The following is a 23,974-nucleotide window of genomic DNA, read 5'->3' on the forward strand; positions in this document are numbered from 1 at the left end:
GTATTTTAATAACAAAGATGTAGACATTAAAGGTAACTTGTTCACTTTGGTCCTCAAAAAGTATATTCATGTTACTTACTGCAGCAATATTTTCATCTCAGTCCAAACCAATAAATCTCAGGCCTTTTTGCCATTATTGTTCCATTTTTTTTCTACCAACAACAGCAAACAATGTGCTCCCTGTCTACACTGACAAGCATAAGTTAAGTGTACAGGAATGTACATGAAATTAAAATTAAATGGAAAACACATTCAGTATGTTTGTTGTATTTAACAGTTTTTGTCCTTAGAGTTGATGAAAATGACATCCAAGCACTTCTCACTTCACTCCTGAAGTACCTGGAAATGACCCAGACTGGCTGCATGTGAAAAAGCAAATGTCAGAATCGCTTGATATAACAGACTTTAACCTCTTCAAACTCTGCTTGGTTTCTGAATGATATGAATTCTGAATGATATGAATTCAGAGTTCAGCAGGTTATTGTCATGGTTGTTCAAAGTGAGCAAGTTGGCCCTTTGGTGAACGTAGTTTTGCTTTATACTCTTCTCTGCTTGCCTCAGTTGTCTGGAAAGTGTTTTCCACACATGTGTCTGTAAGTCTTCATTTATGATGTTGTAATATTATCCCAGACAGAACTGCTACCGTTACAGGAGACTTTTCCTCCTACCAATGGTTGAAGACTTGCTACCAAGTCTTCAACCCTTGCAAAAACAAACTGTTAAAATTCATTCTGAACTACTGGAAATACTCAAACAAATTCTACCTGTATGCTATGTGTGTGAAAGTGCAAGTCTGAATTTCTTCTGACCCAGATTGTCCACCAGATTGTCCACCAGATTGTCCAGAGGTAATATTTGAAAACCTCATGTTTGTCATGCCAGTGTGTCCATCTATTGTCATGTCAGGAAGATATAGATCCTCCAAGGCGTCAAGTTTAAGTTTAGTATCTGCGAAGGAGCTGGAAGGATGGAAATATCTGTGGGATTAATGTAAATGAACAGACAAAGTTCCTGTTGGGCGGGTTGTGAGCTCTGTCTGGTCTGATTCAGTCCATCTCTTTCCCCGGGGCTGATTTCACCCCTCCCAGTAATTCAGTGATCCCCTGCTCCTCCTTTCTGTTTCATCTCCATCTCTATTCCACAGTCAGGCCGCTCTACACTTAGATTCTCTGATCTTTGGATTTTCATCAAGTTTCCGCTTCATGAATTGTTTGCCTTATTTTCATATAAAGAAAAGTTGGAAGCTTGTACAAGTCTTTGTGCAAAAGTTTGAAGAAAAAACTTCTGTATTATCTTAATATTTTCTCAGAGAATCTCCGACAGAGAAAGACATCTTAAACTGTAAGTTACCAGAACACAATGGTACTGACATGTACATAGAAAAGCTGACAGCTTCAAAATAAAACAAAGAAAAAAAATGGACTTTATTTTGAATTCCTTTGTCTCTACTTTTGTTGTCTGTCTCTGCAATAGAAAGTCAAAAAATAATAGTCCTAATCTAACAGGGATTCTTTACCACCTCTTATTACACCCACTCATTCTTTCTGGAGGAGAGAAATGAACCAACACTAGAGGTATGTTTTCTTTCTCCCCTCCACTTGAAGGGCTTGTGTGATTACTTATGTTAATGAAAGGGTTCAAATTAAATTGGAGTTTTGCAGGTTGTGAGAGCTCCTGTGCCGGGGGGAGGCAGAGGCCAGAGCTCTCCTTCTTCTCCAAGACTTTGTTTTCACAGCCCCCTCCTTCAGTTCAGACTACCTCCAAATTGAAATTAGAATAAATTAACATTATTTAATTGAGTTCGCAGAAGGCTGCGATGTTTCTTAATTAGCTTTCACCGAGGTTCGCGGCAGGAGAGGACCACATCCGCACTGTAAGGTGTTACTCAGGTTGTCGTGACGACTCACGGATGTTTTTGGAGGACATAGGGGAGCCCCAGAGACAAGGACAGTCATCAGTCTTCTGATCTTTGCCCAAGGTCTCTCATCTGGTCATCATTTTATTAGGTCCAAAGTTATTTTATCTTCTCTAATAACTTTGACATACCTTTAACAAAGACTGTGAGGTGTAATATATGAAGAAAAGCAAGCCTTTTGGACCTAACTTTTTCACAAAGACAGTGTTTTATATTTAACTTTGATATTACAAATTCTGTGTTTTTCAGAAGTTGAGATCTGAAAAGGATGTTTCCTGTGCGAGACCGTGACTTCACTGCATGTCTCATTTGCTTGTGAGAATGAATTAATCTTATGTTTTAAGCATTTTTCTCCAAACTTGAAGGCCTTTACCAATATGAGTGCTAGTATCGGTTGCTCGAGGGAAAGTTTTATAAAGGAAATAATAATTTTTCACATCTTGCAATTATTATGCATGATTTTCAATAAAGTAGATAGATGACCATTTCAAAAGATATCAAACAGAAGTCACAAGATTTACTTAACTTTAACAATCTTGAAATCCGAAATGCAGATCTGACTATCTCACGCACCAGTGATAGTTTTTGAACATTTGCTTAAAATCTTCAGTCTATTTTAAAAGGGAACTATTCATAACAACCGTTGCTCCATGATAGACTGAGTTGTCTCTCAATCAATGGTGTGAATGTGATTATTTCAATTCTGGTTGGCAAATTGGCACAAAGAGTATATGTGACATGCAGTGTAAAACCCTTGGAGTAGTCAAAAGACCAGGAAAGTGCTGTATAAGTGCAGTCCATTTACTGTTTACCATAGCGGTCCATTTCTAAGACCGAGGCATCGAACACTCAGTTACTCCCCTTGGCCACATTGGCCTCTCCATAAGCTGTGTAATATTAGAAGAATAATCCTTGAGAGGAAATAGGCTAAGTCAGTACCTCTCTATGTCTTGCCTTTTCCCAGTGTGGACCCCTCCCCAACTCTTTGCAGTCTCTGAGTGGTCTGTCATTGGATCTTGTGGGAGAGAGGAGACCCAGTTTCTTCTGACATGCAGTTTAGGTCCGATCATTGGGCTTCCTGTTGTTGTTTCATGCTGCAGGGCATCGCTGTCATCAAGTCTGGTCGGGGGGTTATAAGAATACTGAACAATTTCAACTGTTGATTCTGTTTAAGGGAATGTTAAGATAATACTACAAGGGTCAAGTTGTGTAAGGGTGCAGTCACACTGGCCATCCGTACCGTGCCCAAGCACGCTTCAACCCTAAAGTCCAGTTCGTTTTGGCCAGTTTGACCGCTCCGTGCTTCTCTCTCTCTCTCTCTCTTCGCTTGTTTGTCATAATAACATAATGCATGCATGCGTTGTATAACGACGTTATGTACAAGAGGTAATCGTGCTTAAGCACGGATAGTCCTGTGTAGTGTGACCGCGGGCCGTGCCAGCCAGCGTGGGAATGGCGCAGCGGGGGGCCAATCGTGCTTGAGTACGGCACGGTACAGATGGCTAGTGTGACCGCGCCCTAAGGGTCCGTTTTTGAGTATTAAATTGACATGACTAAATGATAATCAAGTGTTTGTTTCAATTAATTCTGGGACTCAGGGAATAGGGAACGTTGGAGAAAATTGAAATGTTATCAAGTTCAGGGACTGTTTTAAATTCTGTTTTATGTGCAGTTTCCATGAAAGAACAGGCATGAGTAATGTGTGCATCTTATGTGTGTTGTGGGGGATATACTTTGATCCAGTTACTGTAATGCTGCTATCATTTTTCCACCTCTTCCTCTGTTGGGTGCATGTCGAGTTCACAAGTTAAGCACTGCGAAGAGCTTGCTCTCCTCAATACCCGCGCCGACTGGTGTAAAAGGGCCTTCCGCAAAGCGCCTCTTGTAATCTGCCTTTGGTAAGTCCTCCTTAGTTTTATCTGCCAAGGATTACCTCACAAGCTGCAAGCAGGAGAGAACGAGGGAGACGCAGAGCACAGGAGAGAGAAATGAAAAGCAAGTCAAACAGAAAACGATGAAGATGGAACAAAATGAAAACAAATCGCTGTGTAATCTCTGAAAGAGAGAGACCTGCTTTAGAGTTGAAGGGAAGTTTCCTTCGCCGCTCATTTGGAGAGGGAATTGACTAATCCCTCCATGATTGATGTCTGCTATGAGAGGCTCTATAACCAGCTAATAGGGCTTATGAGGATGACCAGAAAGTCCTTTGTGTGTGCGTGCCTGTGTCTTCATATATGAATGAACCAAACCTTTTTGTCTTGTGTGTCCTCTATCCAGTGGTCAGAGAGACCAGGGGTTTGAATGACATAGCGGCTGAAGAAGGGGTAACTTTATCTTAATCTGGTCTTAATCTGCCCCAGTCCTCCAGGTGTGTGGCAGCTTAAACTCAGAAGGATCCAGGGTTTTGGGGTGAAGTTTAAGGGGGCTTCGGGTGAGGAGATAGAAGTCCATGCACTTGAAAACTCCTTCAAGCCCCAAGACGTCTAAGACCCCCCACACATTGTTGAAAACCGCGCTCACTTAGTCATGCCATACCTTCCTCCCGTCATCCTTAAGTGGCCCCCACTACATTTTAATTGAATTAAACCAACCGTTCTCCATAATTTAAAAAGTACCTTAGAAGTACCGTATGAATTAGTCTGTGTGATTTGTTTTTCAGAATGTGTGTGTGTGTGTGTGTGCACCTGTGCCTGTGTTTGAGGAGAGGAGAGCGAGTATAGAAATGATAAGGCTTTAATTGCCTCTGTATAAAGCCCTCCAGCACCCCTGCTGTTGGACTGTTACGGTATGCAGGTGTGTGCTCTCGGGTGTTATAGGAAATACTAAGTGGCGTTTTTTGGTGCTTATCTGGTTGATCTCGGAGTGGGATCATTCCCTTAGCTTTTAATTGAGCATTCTCAAAGGAGCTCAGTTTTCTTTCTTCAAAAAAGTTTAATCATGCAGTCCTATGTTGGTCAAAATGCATTCAGAACATGAATACATATGGCATGTCTCTTCATTTCTTCATCTTGGTTGGAAAGCAGCAGTTGTGACCCCAGTTTTCAGCTGAAGTTGGTTGCTGCTCCTTGAAATCAAAGGCATTTCAGGCAGCCATTTCTCTAAACGTACTGCTAAAGAGAAACCTAATGAGCACAGCTTATTTTCGCCCAGTTTCTATTTTGGTGTTTAAATTTAAGAATAGGAAGTCCATCTATTGGAAAAGAGTGGATCATACCTTTGATCCACAAGTAGTCCACAGTGAATCCAACTATGTAGTGCCTGAAAAATATGGTCACTCAATGTCTTCCGGATTTATTAACATTACTTACTAAACACCAGATGCCATGGAATGGTGCAGCAATGGAGTGTTATAAGAAGACTTGCAAGTTAGGATGTGTTGGTTCTGATGGTCAACCCCTGTCAGTAACTCACACACACCCAAATCTGATTCACCAGTAAATTAGATATGAAGATAAAAACGTGTTCCTGCATGACTGATCTTAAAAAACTACTTTAACTAATGCCTCACCTGTGTTCACATTCACTCTCCCTCCTTTTTATCTCCTTACTTATCGATACTTCCTCCTATACTCTGGATGCTCTTGTCATTCTCTTCTTCATGGTCTCTGTCCGTTTGTGGCGTTCCTCCCACCACACCCTTCCTCCGTCTGCATGTGTGTGTTGATGCATGTGTATTCTGATCAGGAGTCAAAGGGGTGACTTTGTAATTATGTTCATTTTAATTGGCTGTGCTATCACCCCTCTCATCACTTTGGGGCCCACGCTGCACTGGACAATGGCAGTCTGTAGTGGGGGGTGGGGAGGGGGAGGGGGGTGGTGCACAACTGCTGTGTCAAGACCCCCCTCACATACGCACACACACACACACACTCACTCTCCTTACCTGCGGAACATAATTCCTAAAGTGGCCTCCTTAATGAGTTTTCCTTTCCAAGGCTTAGATTAATTGATAAATGGCTGCATTATCAGTGCTGCTGATCTCTGAATCCATTGCACCACTAATTTGTTTGTTGAACATGGCAGTTAAAGGAGATTAATACGTTATAGATTTATAAGAGCCACCCCCACCCCGTCTCCTCCTTCTCCCAAAGCTTATTTATTTATCTGAGGAAGATGAGAGGAAGAGCAAAGAGAAGGGTGACTTTAAGAGTCTATTTCAGGATTCTAGAAAATGAAGGTCTTCAAATATACTTTTTTGGGGGGGTATTTTGTGTTTACAGGAAGTGATGAGACAAGTCAGGAAACAGAGGGGGGGGGGGGGCAGGGGGCATAAGATGCAACACAGATCTGGACCAGCAACTTTTTTATGTAACTATTATACTGTACCCATCCAACATTTTCACTCTTTTTCTGTACAACATATCTGAAAGTCAAACACAGTTCAACTTGACTTATACTGGTTTTGTAAAGCAACAGCTATTGATGTTAAAATGTTAAACATCCAATGATTTTTATACAGTATATAGCCAAAGTAGTGATTCTATTTAATTTTTTTTCTAAATTTTGAGCCAAACTCAACTGTTGAAGCGTGTCAGTTCTCTCTGTTTAAAAGACACAGACGTGAAATTAAGACATGTTTTATTTGCTGTCATGATTACATCATAGTGACACCACAGGAAAAACAAATTCTCCTGAAGTTCACTGATTTGGAAGCTGGTAACAGACCAAGTCAACACATAAAAAAAAGTTGCAGAATATTGGCACTGCATTTTAGTTATGTGTCATAACAGGAACTTGGCTTGGGTGTGATACAAAAATACTGTCAGGGAATAGACTAGTGATAATAGAAGTTTTAAATTCATTGTTGACCTTTCATGATGTTAGTGGTATATGAGGAGAAGAGTTTGGCCTGATAGTTGTTTGTAATGTCAGGTGGTTCCGTGTAAACGTACGCAAGGCAAAGATGGATATATTTTCACCATCAATACTGTCATTGATGTTGTCTAGCTTAGTTCCTATCTAGATCACGGCTTCCGTACCGCATTACCGCACACACAGGCACAAACATTCAATCCCAACCCTATCCACCCTGCGTGCATGTCTCTTTTTTTTTTTTTTTCCCCCTCAGCCAAAGCCAATTTGCAAAGGCGTGAGTGTGGGTAATGCTACTGCTGTTTCCATGACAAGCTAAAGCCAGTGCTTACACCGCATTATACCCCTGTGTTACACGTTAGGCGAGCAAGCGGGCGGGTGGGCACACTGCAAGTTGGCACAGTCACTCGTTTGTCTGCCTCCTCCTCCAAACTGTGTTTATTCGTGATTTTATTTCCATTGAATGCTTTTTATTTCAATTTCAAAGCCTTTTTCTGTCCTCGCCTGTTTTATTTTTCTGCTTTGCATGGTTATGCCTTTGGAGCAGAATAGGCCTTGGAAGCAAAACAGTACTGGAAAAGGGAACCGCTTTTTCCCTGATTTTTGCATTTTACATCTCAGTAGCCAACTGCTGCAAGGCCCTCTGTCTTGGCCTGCCGGTTCACTGCTAGATGGGAAGTGTATTTTCTTCGGAGCGAATCACTAGCAACCTCCAAACACTATCATAATGAATGTATTTACATATTTTCATACTTTGTGTTATTGCACATAGCCTTAGCATAAACATTTGTGAAACAACATGGAACATGCAGTCCTATTTCATCTGACAAGGTGGCAAAGCATCTGCGCGCCTTGCTCAAGGAAGCTGTCTTTTATATGTTTTACCTCCCCGTGAGCTATCCGAGTGTAAAGGGTTATTATTCCTCAACTGTTCACACACACCAAATAAAGCCTGATTTAACATAACGGTGTCTACATGCACACGTGCATACGCCACACACGCCATCTCTCACGGCTCTCTTTGGATGAAGCCCCTCCTCAGTGCGATTACAACAGTAATGCGATATTTCCTTTGTATGTTAATGTGTGTTATTTTTCACGCTACATTTACTCTCCCCTCCTGTTCCAGCCTTTTGTATCCCCCTCCCCTCCATCTTTCCCTATTGTTCCATCCACTCCATATTCCATTTCCATAATTGAACTTTTGATTGGACTTTGCTCCGCTCTTGTGCAGGCGACATTTGAAATCCGAAGCATAATTTCATGGTTTAGATGACGCTGGGCGATCATTCCTCTTTCTTTTTCGCTCTGTCTTTTCCTAATGTGAAGACGTCGGTCACAGAATGCCGAGATTAAACAAATTGCTTGTTTTGATTGAAGGTGCAATTAAATAATTGAGAACGTTGGTAGTCAGAGCCAAGCCAATCAGATGAGCGCTTTCAGTAGCAGGCTGGACAGGCCACTTAAGTGCACTAACCTTTATCCTCTTAAATGTGAACAGGTATTAATGTTTCTCAAGTGTGTGTGTGTGTGTGTACATGTGTACATCTTGAAAAAGAGCTGAACTAAACTAGGTGTCTAAGTGTTTGCCTGAACTAAATGCTTCCAATGCACAATGTTTTTCCAAAGAATAGAAGTGAATATACATATGAAGTTAAACTATATACTTTAGACCTTGTTGTCATTTGAATTGACTCTGTATGTTTTCATGCTTTGCAATATGTGTGGATGTGTGTGTGCTTGGTCTTTTTTCTTCTTCTTTTTTTTGCCGTAGGCTCCTTGAGCGGATTACAAGTTTTAAAGAGTATGAGATTCAACACCTCCTCAAATCTGACACTCTCTGACACTGCTTTGAAGCCATGAAAGTAAGATTGGAAAGACACGGAAGCTCTTTTCTCTCCACAGAGTTGTGGGTTTATGTCATTGGGTCGAGGCCAGTTAAGTTTCCATTGAAGCGTTTTGCCCCAGAGGGAGAGACAAAGCTGCCACTTAAGGCATTTCACTTGTATCTTTTTTATGACTCTGAAAGGCCGATAGTAGTAATGGCTTCTATACTCTAAGTAATGAATCATGTGTAATGCTTTCACTTTGTTTACTTTTGTCCTTCATTAATAAGACTACAAGTGACTTTTTGTCAGATATTTACCACTTTTTGCAGTTATCGACAACAGTGAGGAGTCTCTCTTACTAATCAAGACGTACTATTGAGTTATTGGCTTTCATTTTACAAAAAGTACAACAACATTTCATAACACTTTATCAACTTTTCAGGAGAAAAATAATCCGAGGCATTGCCTTCCACTTGTGTCCAAAAAGTGAAGAAGAAATTGTTAGTATTATAATCCATGTTTAAGCCAGGAGTGTGAATCCTTCTTAATATGTTTTACACTTCATATCTTTCCCCTACCTCATCCATGCCATGTAAAATTATTTTTGCTTGGGCGTTTAGTGAGTTAAGTGTTCTCCCGCGCACACAAGCAAGGCAATGTTTGCCAAGATGCTCTAAAAGCTTTTATAAACGTTTTTTGGACTCCTACAGAATAGAAGATCTAAGGGCATTGTCCAAATCTAAAAACAGCAGTATACAGCTTACGTCTTTGTTTAAGACTTTATAGGGACCTTGGACAATTTTGTAATTCATATCATGGTTTATCTGCTGTACTCATGTCTTGAATCACATCCCGCCTTTCCAAAAACACATTACTGACACACAAGAAAAAAGAAATCCTCCTCCTGACACCAACAGGATCCTGGTCTCTTCCATTCCCAGGTTTTTCCTATCTTGTCATTCAGGCATTGTAGTGAGCTTAACCCCCTTCTTTCTCTCTCACATCGTTTTTCCCTTCTTCCATTTTTTTCCCCCCTTTCTTTGCCCCGTCGGATGTATGTTGTTGACACTGAGGCATCAGGAATAATGGAATCTCTTGTCAGTGGCTTGTATTTTTAGCCCAGGCTGTTAGCCCTGTGTATAATAGTAGCAGAGGAGGAGGAAGAGGGGAGGTTATGTGCCACAGATAGTAATGAATGTTGCATTTTCATTTTTTAATATGGAATGTTTGTAGTCCGAGGCAATGCTCCCCGCTAATCCTACCCTCGAGCTCAGCAAGCTACATGGCTGTGTCAGTGTAACAGACACACATCTAGTAACATTCACACAGACAGATAAAAGACAAACACACACACACATTACACATACATGTGCACACCTTCCTTAAGGCAAGACAGCCGACTGTTTGATAAGTCAGGGTGCATTTCTGTTCCTCATGAAAATTTCACTCCCCCAGTGTTGGGTGTCTTAAGGAAAAGCAGCCACTTTCTGTAAGAGCAGATTTGCTATTAGTTCAATACGTGATGGATGTCGGAGCTGGAGAGTGTAGATGCATTTGTAAACCTTTGTCTGGAAGTGGAACGGTCTCGGCCGCCGATTGAGTAACTTACATCAGTTTTGGTTGTGATGTACGGAGGGTCACTGCTTGTCATGCGCTGCTGTAGTTGGATGAAGCCCATATTGCTTCAAATCTGGTTTATCGGGAGTGATGAAGAGAATTATTAACGCAGGTTTCTTTTCCTTGCTTTAAGGTTTGTGAACCCACTACCACTTTGTTATTTGGCGATTAACTACTCAGAATCATGTTTGATTTATTAAAGTCGCAATGAAATTTGTGTTTTATGCGATTGTTTTCTGTTGGCTCAGAGGGTTGTTTTCCACGAGTTGTGTCGAAGTTTATGGGAAATTAGCCATAAACTCTGTGTCCCACATGCTAATATGACTTTTTCCCACCCAATGTGTTACACAGGTGTGTGTGTGTGTGTGTGTGTAAGTGTGTGTGTGTGTGTTCTCCGCTGGCGAGGGTGCAGGGTCTGCGGCACTGGAGTGTGCTGTGTGTCTAATTGCTTTAATAGCACCTGGTCTCTAATCCAAGGTAATTAGGGCGCTCAAATTAGACAGCTACTTTCAACCATCACTTGAAAATGCAGAAAGGGAAGGCCTGGAGGAAGACCACTCCACACTGAAACTCTACTAACACATACACACAAACAGTCACTTTTAAAGACACACTAACATGGTGCCAAAAGCAGAAGATGACAGAAGAAGTGGAGAAACAAGTTTAGATCAGTTGGTTAAGAAGAATGTGTTTTTATGTTTTTTTTAAGTCTTATAGGCTGACTTACCATGTCACTTTAGATGTTCCTGTTAGTTGAAGTTAATTATTTGACTGGGAAACAACAAAGTTATTTGTTTTTATACACTCTTCTTCTTCTCATACAGTATTTGCAACAAGGTTCTAACCGTTATTGACTTCCTCACTCTTTATCTCTCTTTCTCTTCTTTGTTTTCCTTCCATTTGTTTGAGTGGCACGCAGGCATTGTCGAAGCTGCCTAAAAACATGTCTGGAGAAGCTGCAGGGAAAGGTTAAGGCCCCTCTTTTAAAGCCGGAAATGTCAAGTGTCCGCCCCTAAGGCTCCTGCTACCGTTTTCCCTGAACTGAGACTGCTGTAGGGGCAGCTGCATTACTCACACAGATGCACACACACACACACACACACACACACACACACACACACACACTTGCACAAAGGTTAGGAGTTGCTATTAGAAATGGCCTGCAGTCCCTTTCATCTGATTTGGCCCTTGTGGCATCTCAGCAGGCTCCAGGCTTCATGGTCACAGGTTCAACCACAACAATAGAAGAGCCAGAGACATCCAGAGACTACAGCTCACCGACAAATTGTGCTATAACATCAATCTTTGTTCATGCTTGTTGACATTACCCTCTCCCTTTTTGAGTGTTGTAATGTCTGTCAACAGCAAAGACAAAGAAATATCTTATGGAGTGACAAACTTAAAATAATTCAATGTTACATTTGATCCTAAAGTCTTGTGAATTAGGTTTAAATTAGATTAGAGAAATGTCATTCTGCACTTCTAGGTCTCAGCACCCGCCTATATTTATATTTCAAATATAACATCTTAATTCCCTTTACCGATCCCCGGAATAACTTCCTGTCTTGGTTTCTTCAGAAGGTTTAAACATGCAACAATTCAGCCCACCATCACTCAAACACCGCTTCCTAAATTTGTAATGACAAATTTGTCTTGGCCCGCATCAGTTCTGTTGCTCTCCTGTTCATGCAGTAGCAGAGAGTCAACAACAGAGGGGGTCGGTCGGCCACCGCAAGCCTTGTTCCAATGCCAGATAATCAGTCACACTGTAGTGAACTGTGTTTTCTCCAGGCCTTCACTGTGTGTCTTAAAAACTGGATAAACGTGTTATTGTGGTCAATATCAGGTTGTGAAATGTCCTCATTCACCAGTAAAGGTTAAGCAAAGGTTTGGCTTGTCAAAACTTCACATGCATTGAGATCAGACATCAAGCTTTGACAAGAGTGTCAAGGTTGAAATTTGCATATTGCTGCTGCAGACTGTGCTTTTTTTTTTTGTTTTAGACAGTAAACAATCAAAAGAGTGTTGACATGACAGCTCAACCAAAGGGCCTGACATCAGAAGTATGGTGGTATGTAAAGTCATATTACCTAAACAGAATGTCTTAAACATGGGTCGGTAAAGCAGATTAGTTGTCATTTTGGTAATGTACTAAAATAGCTTTGTATATTTGTATATATTGATCCTGCAAATTAAAAGTCATCTGATTTTTTTTTTTTTTTTTTTTTTTTTAATACAAAAGCGTTTAAAAGTTCAATTGAGCATGATGCTGTCCTGCTGAAACATATTGAGTCATCTAATAAAGGAAGTCTGCCTTATTAGTTATATGATAATGTCCTATTATGGCATATAATTGTAATATATTCTTGGATTTTTAACACATTTCATAGTCTTCTTGATCACTAGCCTCTAATGAATTTAATCAAATCTCAGTGACATTTTTGCAGTTTCCCTCCAAAGCAATCTGAAAGAATTAGCCCATATCTATCGCAGCATAACCAGATTAGTGAATAGCCAGCTGAATAATCAGAGTAGCATTGGTTCTGCTGGCTGTCAAGAGGAGGACCAGTGTCTCCACGCCACCAAGGATTTGTGGGATTTTGAGTCTGGGAGAGGAAAGGCTCCTAATGGTGAAAGCTTTCAACCCAGATAAGACTTCAAAGGCGGAGCTAATTAATAAGATGTTTACATTATCCACGGTCATACACTGCTTTGTGCATGACCCTTCATTATGCTGTGTGTGCGTACGTGCATGTGCGGGCTCATTGTATGTTAGTAAAGCAAGCTAATTGGTCCGGAGGAGGTTTCCAAGTAAAGCATTTTATTTAGAAGTACATTTATAATAAAAACAGCTTTAATGTAAAGGAAAGGGGATGACGATGTAGGTAAACTCTAAAATAACCATAAGACACTTGACCATAAACCCACTTATTTTACGTCATTTATTTAACCTTTATTCAACCTGGAAAATAAACCTGCTGAGTTTCCTCTTCACTCTTTTTTAAGAGTGTCCTGGCACTCATCAATCAGTAATAACAAGTCCTTCAAACTAAAGATCATTTTTTCTCCTCTTTTCTCGATACTTCCACTATGTTCTTTTCCATCCCCTGTAATAAGCGTTATTACTTTATCTTCCTCCTCTCCTCCTGCAGCCTAGCCCCGTCCCCAGCCCAGTTCTGGGAGGGAAGCCCAACGCCAGCCAGTCACTGTTGGCCTGGTGCCGCGAGGTCACCAAGAACTACCGCGGGGTGAAGATCACCAACTTCACCACCTCCTGGAGGAACGGACTGGCCTTCTGTGCCCTGCTGCACCACTTCAGACCCGACACAATGTAAGAAACACACTTGCTTAAATTGTCTTTGTCTTTTTCAGTGTTAGGGTTAGAATTAAGACAAGGGAGTCTTATTTGATTTTCTGCCGTCCATGATATAGCTGGCCTTCTATTTTTAAATGTTATTTTTAAACACTTTTATAAATGCACTCTGTTGTGAGATTCCTTAAATGTTTAGTATTTAATTTAACCCTCAACATTTAGAAAACCTGCAGCCCAATCAAGAGAGCTCCCATAAAGATAATTTATCAGAGCTGTGCTGTGCTCTGCTGTGTGTGTACATGTCTGTATATGTTTGTGCATGTGTGTGTGTGTGTGTGTGTTTATTCTGCACTCCAGTGTGATATTTTTTTCATATTTTCCACTCTATTAGTTCTGTTGATTGCACTGCTATGAAATTGCATGTTACAGTTCTAATGCCTTTACATGTGATGCATATTTAAACACAACTCTTTCTCCACTATCTCTATTTCTCTCTCTCTTTTTCCCCTCCTGCCTCCCCTCCGACCCTCCCAACTGTTCTTGCAGAGACTACAAGTCGCTCAATCCTCAGGATATTAAAGAAAACAACAAAAAGGTAAGAGGCAGCCACCGCTGGGCCCTTCACACCACTTAGCTCCCTCCCATCCAGCTCACCATTTGGCCTTATGTAGAGTTCTGCCATTAATCCTTCCACATTGTATGTATGTGTGTTTGAGGCGTGTGCTGGAAACACACATGAAGCCAGAGAATTGCTTCTGCACACAATATGCACTACAGCCAGCATTTACAATCAAAGGGTTCCTTGGACACTCCCCGTGCTGTGATGTGTTGATGCCGCCATTTGTACCCAGAACATAACTTAGTCACTTGGCTGAGGTGAGATGGTATCATAACTGCTGGGACTTCTCCAAAAGTCCGAATAACATCACAAGGAGTTTTTGCCTCGCTCACATCATCTTCATGAGATTATGAATTGTTGTTTTTAAGGCTGTCACTGTTAACATTCAATGACGATGTAATTAAACTCAGAAATTAATATAATACATTTTATAAATCTCATTAATCATGTGCTATTTTGTACCCTTTAAGGCCCTGACACACAAAGGAAATCGTCGGCCGACGGTCCTAGTTGGACTGTCGGTGAGGGGTCGTCGCCCCAGTTTTTGCGTTGTGTCCGGCTCCGTCGCTAAACGTCCGCCCCCGTCTGCCTTTTTTTTTCGGCTGATTTGACATGTTGAATCGGCGTCGATAAGTTGAATCTCTCTGATTGGCTGTTTGGAGGTTTCATTTATCTCCAGCTCTAGAGACAGGTTTGAGAAAGCCCCATGAGCTTGCCGCTGTAGTATCCATGCTTTCACCCATTAGTGCGGTTTCTCCTTATTTGTCGCCTCCACCTCTTCTTTTCTCTTTCCACTAAAAGACAAAGGGCCGTCAACGCCAGTGCCATTTTAAATTTTTTATCAAATCATTATTCTCGATTAGTAGGCTACCTATAATAGGAGTGGTGCGCGACAACGGTGTGGTGGAATGGTCTTCTCGTATCATAACAATCAGTTTCGTGACTTGGGACGTAAAAATTGTCAACAACCACTAAATTCCCTCAATCCAGCACCAAAGGGAAAACATTAAATTGAATAGATGGTAAAACATGCTGGAAATCTTTGGAAGGTTCAGCCATTTCACTCTTACGGGCTGTTTTAATCAAACTGAAATTATGAATCCATTAATAATCTTATCTTTATCTATATTCTTTGTAATGTATTTTGATATGTTGCAACAGCCCCTGCACATGGGGGCAGATGTTTGGTCTCAATCAAATATGTGACAACTGAAAGAACAGATCAAAGTCACCTGTTGTATCTCAATGGTTCTGCAGTTTTTTTGGATGTGGCAATAAAACCAGAAACCGGTTCAATTGCCCGTTCTCCCCTAAGAACTATAATACATGTGGGAGGAGTATCACAGTCTTTGGTTTCATTTCCCTCTAATCCTAACAAATTACAACCAACATACGCACTCAATTCTAAAGCTAAACAGAAATACCTATTCACACCTTATTTCCCCCTTTGCCCTGTCCCATCATATCTGCACAATCACTGTTGGAGGTGAACATTCGCACACATCCCTATTTTCCCTCTAGCTCTTGGCTTTCACATTTACCTCTTCCGTACACAAATACACACTGCTGATTCCCTTTCAATCTTTCACTACACACTCTCACACACACACACACACACACACACACACACACACACACACACACACACACACACACACACACACACACACACACACACACACACACTGTCCCCTGTCCCCTCCTTGGCCTGAGGGCTACACAGAACGATATGCGTCGGGTTCCTGCAGCTTGATTTCCTCTTCTCATACACACTCTGGCTCAGCGATAACCTCTGGTGGCCCTGTTAGGCATGAATGCTACCCTGTTGACAATAACCACAGTGGAGGCAGAGACCCAATCCCATATCTGCTAACTGCCCCTCTCCCCCCTCCAGGTGCTCAAGTAGCCCTGAAGAAATTGGTTAGATATAAGAAATATGGGAATATGCCGTAGAAGGCGATACCTGGTGAATAGTTGCTGCAATGTTGCAGTGTGCTGCAACCACCTTCTCTGTAAAGATCTACAGCAGCTTCTGATGTACATTTGGCCAAGCGAGCTGAGCCTTTGCAGAGCATGGAAGAGACACGGATGAATATCAGCTAACAGTGCTCATGTGGCCTTCAACAATATATATATATATATATGTAAACATTGAGAATATGCCACACAAGGTGTTAACGCTAAGGAAAAAAGTATTATGTAGAGTCCGATTCTTTTGGGTGTATAAAATACTATCAGATCTGACAATGTCCTTCAAGGGTTTGTGACATTTTTTAATGTTTGTCCAAAAGAGTCTTGGTACTACGTGTAAAAACTGAGGTTCTAATGTATGCACAGCTAGTCAGCAAACCAGAGAAATAACAGATTACAAGCAAACATGTGAATGCATCTCTTAGTAAAATGTAACCCTGCTTCATGACTAGAACACCCCAAGCTGCTGTGGGTTGTACTTCATGTTTGATGTTTTAGCTAACATTTGTTATAGAACAGTTTACCGTAAGTATATAATTATACGTTTTTAAGTAATTTGACTAGACTATGCAATTTCACTTTGTCACATGTCTGTAAAAACACATCTGCACATATCCAGGCCCACCCGCAGAAATTTCTGGGCCTCTGAAAAGTCCAGTGAATGGGCCCTTCCAGGGTATGATTTAAATCAACGTATGCACATTCGATCAGTACTGTAAGTGCTAGCCTCCTGGCTAACATTAGCTTTCTCTGCCTGGCTCCCATCAGCCTTTGGAGTTGACTGAAATAAGTTTGTTAACACTTTTATTATGGGGTCAAATGCCAGAGCCAGCCCTCCTTTTCTTGGCATACTCACTTTGTGCAGGTCCTGGAATGGTTATACTAGGTGTGACATAAGTGGCTTAACAGTTCAGCTCACTGGGCCCGCTTACGTTGGTAACATTACAAAATAAAAGGCTCATATGATTTTAAGAAGTGGGGGTTTACATGTAAGTAAGTAAGTTTATTTGTATATCACCTTTCACAGATAAACATCACAAAGTACACAAGAAATGTGGAAACAGGCTACATTTAACTGAGGCAACAATAAATAACATTTAGTTATGTTGCTATAAAAGGTAATGGTGAGTATTTAGGTGTAAATTAATTCAAATGTGGTCATGGGGCGCTGGTGGCGCAGTGGTTATGTATGTAGGCTATGGTCATCCAAGCGGGCAGCCCAGGTTAGATTCCAACCTGTGGCTCCTTTGCGGCATGTCATTCCCCACTCTTTCTCTCCCTGATTTCTGACTATCAACTGTCCTGTGTCTCCAATAAAGGCAGAAAATGCCCCCTCAAAAAACAACAAAAAAATGTGGTCATTGTTGCTTAAAATTAGGAAGAGCCATGTTTTTTCCATGGGCCCTCCCCATGTGACTGGGCCCCAGAAAGCTTTCCCCCTTATCCCCCCTTATGGGTGGCCTTGCACATACCTTCCAAACATATGTCAGCAGGCTTTGGTTGTGTGCTAGAGAGTAAGAGAGGCGAAACCGATTAGCTGAGATACAGTCTGGAAACCCATTGGCCATGGAACAGTGATGATACAGCATTTGATGAACTCCAAAAACACAGATCTCCAAAAGAGTGTTGAGATTGTAACTCCAACCACACTCTATTGCTGTGACTCAAGTTTGTACTTGTACTGTAAACAATGACCAGGGCCTCAAAAATGTTGAGGCAGAAATATCCTTAGCTCATAAGAAAAACTCCTGGCAACACCAAAAGCCCTGAAAATGGGTCATTACAAGTTTGACTTGGTTATGACACAGAGTTATAAACCTGATGTAATTTACAAAGCTGTTGCTTTTTAACTCCTGTCCCTAGTGTTTGTTTTACATGGACAAAGTAATACAAAAATATAAAGCTTTCTATTGATAAGCAGCCACAATTCACTACAGGTAAGGAAATAAATAAAAATGCCTTTACCACCATTCCCCTTAAGTGATAAGCCCAACATTTAATGATATCAGTTTATAAAGTGAAACAATTACTGTGACTGATCATTTTGATAGATTGAGAAAAACATAGGACCCACACTTTGTTATTGATAACTGTTATGTACTCCAAGGTTAAAATGAGTTTGACATTGACAGTAGCCCTTTTCAGACCGCCCGCCGAAGGCCAGACATTTAAGCCTCTGTGACGTCTCGCCTACACTATGAATGTCACGCAGGCGTAATGGGGGGGACGAAGTGATCCCACCTCTGTTCCACCTTCTGAGGTAGTAGAAAGGGGCAAGATGGGATCAGCGGAGCCAGCTGGGGGTGAACAGCGCTGTTTGTGTGTGCGTGTCTGAGTGTTTGTGTATGTGGAGCTCCCACTGTTTCTCAGCACGCCCTGCCTCCGCAACACCGTAATGCAAAGTGAACTCACAGACTAAGACACCAATACTTTGACGAAAGCTTTGTCACAGTGCTGTTGAGAAATACGTTGCATAATGAAAAGGGCTCGTGTGTTCATCTTTGAAATAGTTCTTAGATGAATCAATAAATACTATATTAGGGCTTACACATTTGCAGAAGACTCCCGCAAAACTCCGGATATTTCCGGGAGGAGCTTCTGTGTGTGAACGCAAAAGGCCAAATTTTTCACTCGGACTTGACCCAGAGTTTCTCCTGCCAGACACCTAGTATGTTTTCAGCAGCAAGTCCAAGTAAGCTGATGTGAGAACACGGCAGGATATTCTCCAAGCCCAACGGGAGAGGGGAGTGATGTTTATATACTGTGACCGATGCACGATGCATAGTGTCTGCATGCGACCGCTACGATCACCGCACACTTCATTAAACGGCTGCATTACGTTTTCTGTTCACCAGTATGTTGTTCTCTGCTCTTCCGTTGAAATTGTGAATCTGTCAAACTACACGTACCGTTGATATAAAGGGAAATATTGTCATTATGGCGTCGTGTAGTAGACACTGTTGCTTCGTCCGCTACTTCTGTGTCTTTATTTCACATCATGTCTTACTTCAGGAGACCCCCCCCCCCCCCCCCCCCCATCTGACAGGAATAGTCTCCTGCTGTGAGGTGCATATGTGAACAGCCAGGTCAGGAGAATATCCAGAGTATATATGTGAAAACGGCTTATGTTAGATGTGACGTCAGTGAGAACAGTGCAGTTCAGTCATTGTACATGAATCATATTTGGTGTTGAATGTGACTGTGATTGTAAAAGCTTAGTGGGTTCAGGTGAAAGGAAGGAGAGTTAATTTATTGTGTGGGTTCATGTCGCACCCTGAAGCTGTTGAACAGGAGAAGAGAGAGCTCATGATATTACCTGTAAGAAAACAGAAACCACTCACCGCGGGCTCGGCTTGGGCAGCAAAGTGTAGCAGGTTGAAGACCCCGAAGAACAAACCGAAGAATGAAGAAAGAAACATGAAAGAGCAGCAAAGAAATAAATAAAATGTCTTAATAGGAAAATCAAAATGTGTGAAGCGCAGAATAGAACAAGGTGATGAAAAGAGACTTGTTATTCACCCACAATGCTGTGGAGAGCTGCTTCAGAAGTAGTTCTTAGAATGTATAGAATCTATTGAATGTGCAGCAGAAATGGAAATGTGTAAGAAAGACAACCATCTCTGCTTTTCATGGCTAGTTGATAGATATGCCCCCCCGCCTCCTTTCACAGTCTATCTGTGAAGAGTGATTGCAATGAGCTCAGACTCAGCTGAATTATGACAGATAAGGACAATCAATACTGGAGCGTTGTTAGGGGGAAAAAAGAAGAGAAGTGAATATTCAGAACATTTAAAACCTTTGAAATGATCCATTATTAATGGATTTGTGTATCTGTGTTAGACTGTGGATCAACCTGTGTCCACATGTTTATTTGTCTGGTTAGAGCGTGTTTATTTGGACCACATGCTCCTCTGTCCTGTCTGTGTGTGTGTGTGTGTGTGTGTGTCTGTGTGTGTGTGTGTGTGTCTGTGTGTGTGTGTGTGTGTGTGTGTGTTTCCGTGTGTGTGTAATGAGGCCAAGGAGAAGTCATTTGTCATGCCATCTGATAGTAAAGCACCAAGCTCCGGGCCAAAGCTCCCTGAGCACAACCGTAAGGGGTGGGGCTGAGGGAAGGGGTGTTGATGATTGACAACGATAGATAGCTGTCAGTCACTGAGAGGGAGTTGAAGGGGGGGGGGGGGGGGGGCTGCAGGGGCCTGGAGCTTCAGTGGCCTGGGGCAGGCCACGCTGACATTTAGACTGGACCAAAAGCTTTAGTCACTCAATTGATGGAAATGAGAAAACTAGATATGAGATATTGGTGGTAGAAAAACATTGTTCTAATCAGTAGATGTACATAAATGGCTTAAAAAGCTATTAAAGGCTAGTTTTGAATGTTACTAACCAAACTAAATCAATATGATTTATAATTAGAATGTTTAAAAATATTACTTCAAATTCTAGGGGATGTTAGCACTTATGAGAGCCAACATCTTGTATAGCTGCATCTTACATCCTTGCTCTCTGCTGCCAAACCATTCAAATAATTGGAGAATATATTCAGCAAAGGGTCAAAGTCAGATATGAACCAATGGCCGCTGTGACCAGGCCTTCTGTACATTGGGCACATGTTGCGATAACCACTAGGCTATCCGAGGACCCAATTTTCTAATTATTTTTGAAATGAGTACCAGGATTTGGATTTTCTCATGGTAAGAAATTACCATGAGAAATAGAATTAGTGCCCAATTACAAAACGTAACCATCCTCTCCTCTCCTCAGAGATTGAGATGGATAGTGATTTTTTAAATATGCTTTCACATTTAAAAGTTAGAAAATAAAATGTTCCTGTTTGAAGTAAAAAACAGTCTCTAACAACTTGGGTTTAACTGACCTGTAATAAAAAAGGATACATATTTGTGAATTAAAACAATCACTATATCAATGAAAACAATCAAATTGACTCGATTATAATACCAAGTTTATCTTTGTCAAGTTATATTTCTTCCTTCCCTGTGCCCTTGAGCTCCATTGGTTTTCTTCTTTTATATTTAAGTTAGATTCCAAGTTTTTTTTTCTGTGGTTAGTAAACGATAGATTACATAACCAAAGACGACCTAATCTCTTACCTGAGCGGCACATACTGTGTGATTCACCTTCAAGCAACAGGTCTTGCCTCAGTTATCATCAGTGTCTCATCAGAATGACATCACCGGCACTCGACAAGCTATAAGAGAACATGTAGAAAAAATAAATCATGACTCTGAGGTCAACAATACTGTAGCAAATGTCAAGACGTACATCAACCATGAAACAAATCCAAGCTTGAGAGCTTCCCTCCTTTCTCTCCTCCTCCTCCTCCTCCTCCTCATGCAGCTTTCACGTTTTCCCACTCTCACTCCTTTCTCTTTCATTCTTTCATTCTGTCCCTATTGAGCAGCAAAGTTGTCGCTCTCTTTCACAGCCTACCCTGGGTGAGAAGGGAACAATGCAAGCACACTTTGCTCCCCTGAATACTTGTTAGAAACCCAATCAGGCCCTCTTATTCCCCATATTCTTTCTCTTTCTTTTCTCAATTTCTCTTTTCTTTCACACTCCCTTTCGGCCAGGGGAAGGAGGGGGGAAACTTAAAACAGGTCTGCTGTAAAGGCAAACTCCTCTCTGTTCTCTCTTTTCTTTTTCTGGACGTCAGTTCTTTCTTCTTGCCTCGTCTCTGCAAGCACAAACACCTAGTTTCCATCAATTGAAAAGCACAAAAGAAGTGAGAGTGAAAGCGACTTCTAACAAAAGACATCATAATTGATTGTAAATTGAGAAACATCTCTCAGTTCAACCACTGTCTTGTTCTCCATGTATCGCCTTTCTGATTGTGTGTCACCAGTTGTCTCTTTCTGTCATGGAAACAAAAACAGTTGAAGGAATAAGATTAACTACTTGAAAAGACTCCACCAGAAGTGTGTGGCAGTGTTTGTATCCACAGAGACCCAACCCTATGTAGGTTTTTTCATAATTTGCTCTGACCTCCAGGTGCCAGATTATAAACACACATCTGAAATAGATACACACCCTATCCTGATGAAGGAGGCCAAATTGCTTTTGGATAACTGGAATTTCATCCCCTATAACTTTATTTTGTCTTGTATTGAGACTAAACATCAATAACAATGAATATAAATTCTTTGATTTTCTCCGGACAGTCAACATACTTTCACAATTTAGCTCAATCTGACATCAACATAGGACTTTGTGCTGGGGGACGTAGGATAAAGTTTGTTGCATGTCCATTTTGACTTGTTCAGACATAATGGTGGAAGATCAAATCATAATAAACATTGTTTAATATTGTTCTAAACCCAGTACCAACAGTCCATATCTTCTAGTTTTTGAGTCAGGGATACACTGTGTGATTTAAGACTGCCAATTCCGATCTTGCATAGTTTAATGTGTTGTGATTAAAAAAATAAAATAAAAAAAAAGCACAAATAGCGATCACAGCCCGATCCACTGCTCCCGACCTGTTTGATGAATTTCTAGCATGTTTGAAATTTTGGTCATATGACTGCATACACACACATAGTGAGAGTGTTTTGCTGATTCCCCAACTTCATGGCATATTCCATGATTGTGTTAGCAAAACTGGGATACAGTGTATGAAAGCACCATGGCAACAGCAGGCATGCCTGTTTGATGTGACTTCCCCCTCCTATCAAATAAGGTATGATGGAGAGAAACGTTGGCAGGAAACTGCTGTGGACCTCCAGTCTCCAGGGAATATATTTTTGATTCAAATTTTGATAGTTAGCTTGTGGTTGTTGGTGATGCTGAGTGTGTGTGTTCATCTGAGAGAGCAAGAGAGTTTTTTTGATGGTGTTTATATTCAAGCTTCGCATTTGATATAATCAAAATACACAAAATAGATCTGACTTCAACTCTGGTCAGTAGGAGTTTTTTTAATTGATTATTTCTACTTCTATTTTCAGGCTTTTTGGGCCTTTATTGGAGAGATAGGTCAGAAATCAGGGAGAGAGTTAGTTGGGAAAGGAGCCACAGGTTGTACACAAACCTGGGTCACCCACTTGGAGGACCATAGCCTCCGTATATGGGGCGCACACACCACTGCACCACCAGCGCCCCATCGGTGGGCGTTTTTAACAGAAACTTCATTGACAATTCCCCATGCTCCATCGCAAGTTTATCATGCACAGTGCGAGCACTCGGGTCGTGCTTGACAATCAGACAGTAGAGTGTGAGCTTTGGTCATGCATCGTAAAGGATTCACTTATCACGTGTGAGGTGACATTCTACCACAACTTTTATACGATGCTACGGCGTATTTCCAGCCTTGAAGATCTAAAGTATTGGAACCCTTAAATGAACCACTCAATCAATCGTTAAAGATGAAGTGCCATCACTTAGAGACATTGACTGTTAAATAAGAATAGACCTCTTGTCAGGATAAATAAATCTTAGGCATAAGTAGAGAGAGTGAGGACAGAGGAGGAGTTTTGCTGGAGCAGGACATGGCTGAAAAGGTGTTAGCAGACTCTTCAGAACAATCCCCACAGTAAATAAAGGTTGTAAAACACAGTGAGAGGGGTGTGGATGTCAGAGAGGGAGCCAAAAAAAAAAAAGAGGGCGATATTGATAGACTGGTGAGATCTGCGGAGGCAGTGAAACAAACGAACGCTGCAACAGGTTGGAATTAGATCAACACTATCAAGCAGGCTAGATACAAGCTCTGATACCTGCGAGAGATAGATGGGGAGGTTGTGTGTGTGTGTGTGTGTGTAAAAGGGGAGGTAGTGTCTGCGTGTGTGTTGTTAATCTATTTATTTACCTGTCATTGGCTGCGATAATGTTTTCATCCCTTCCCTCTCTCTCTCTCTGTCTCCTTGTCTCAGTCTATCTGGTGATGGGGG

The 23,974-nt window shown here is 41.3% G+C and overlaps 1 protein-coding gene across 1 annotated transcript in view; it reads left to right on the forward strand.

Moving 5' to 3' along the window:
- Nucleotides 1–23,974, forward strand: part of ehbp1 (EH domain binding protein 1) — a 148,424-nt gene that overhangs the window by 59,055 nt on the left and 65,395 nt on the right. The window contains exons 12-13 of the mRNA XM_065959780.1: nt 13,326–13,504; nt 14,033–14,081. Coding sequence (XP_065815852.1) covers nt 13,326–13,504; nt 14,033–14,081 — 228 coding nt within the window. The remainder of the gene's footprint in view (nt 1–13,325; nt 13,505–14,032; nt 14,082–23,974) is intronic.

The sequence above is a fragment of the Labrus bergylta genome, chromosome 10 (assembly GCF_963930695.1).
Source record: "Labrus bergylta chromosome 10, fLabBer1.1, whole genome shotgun sequence".
NCBI classification, from domain to species: Eukaryota; Metazoa; Chordata; class Actinopteri; order Labriformes; family Labridae; genus Labrus; species Labrus bergylta.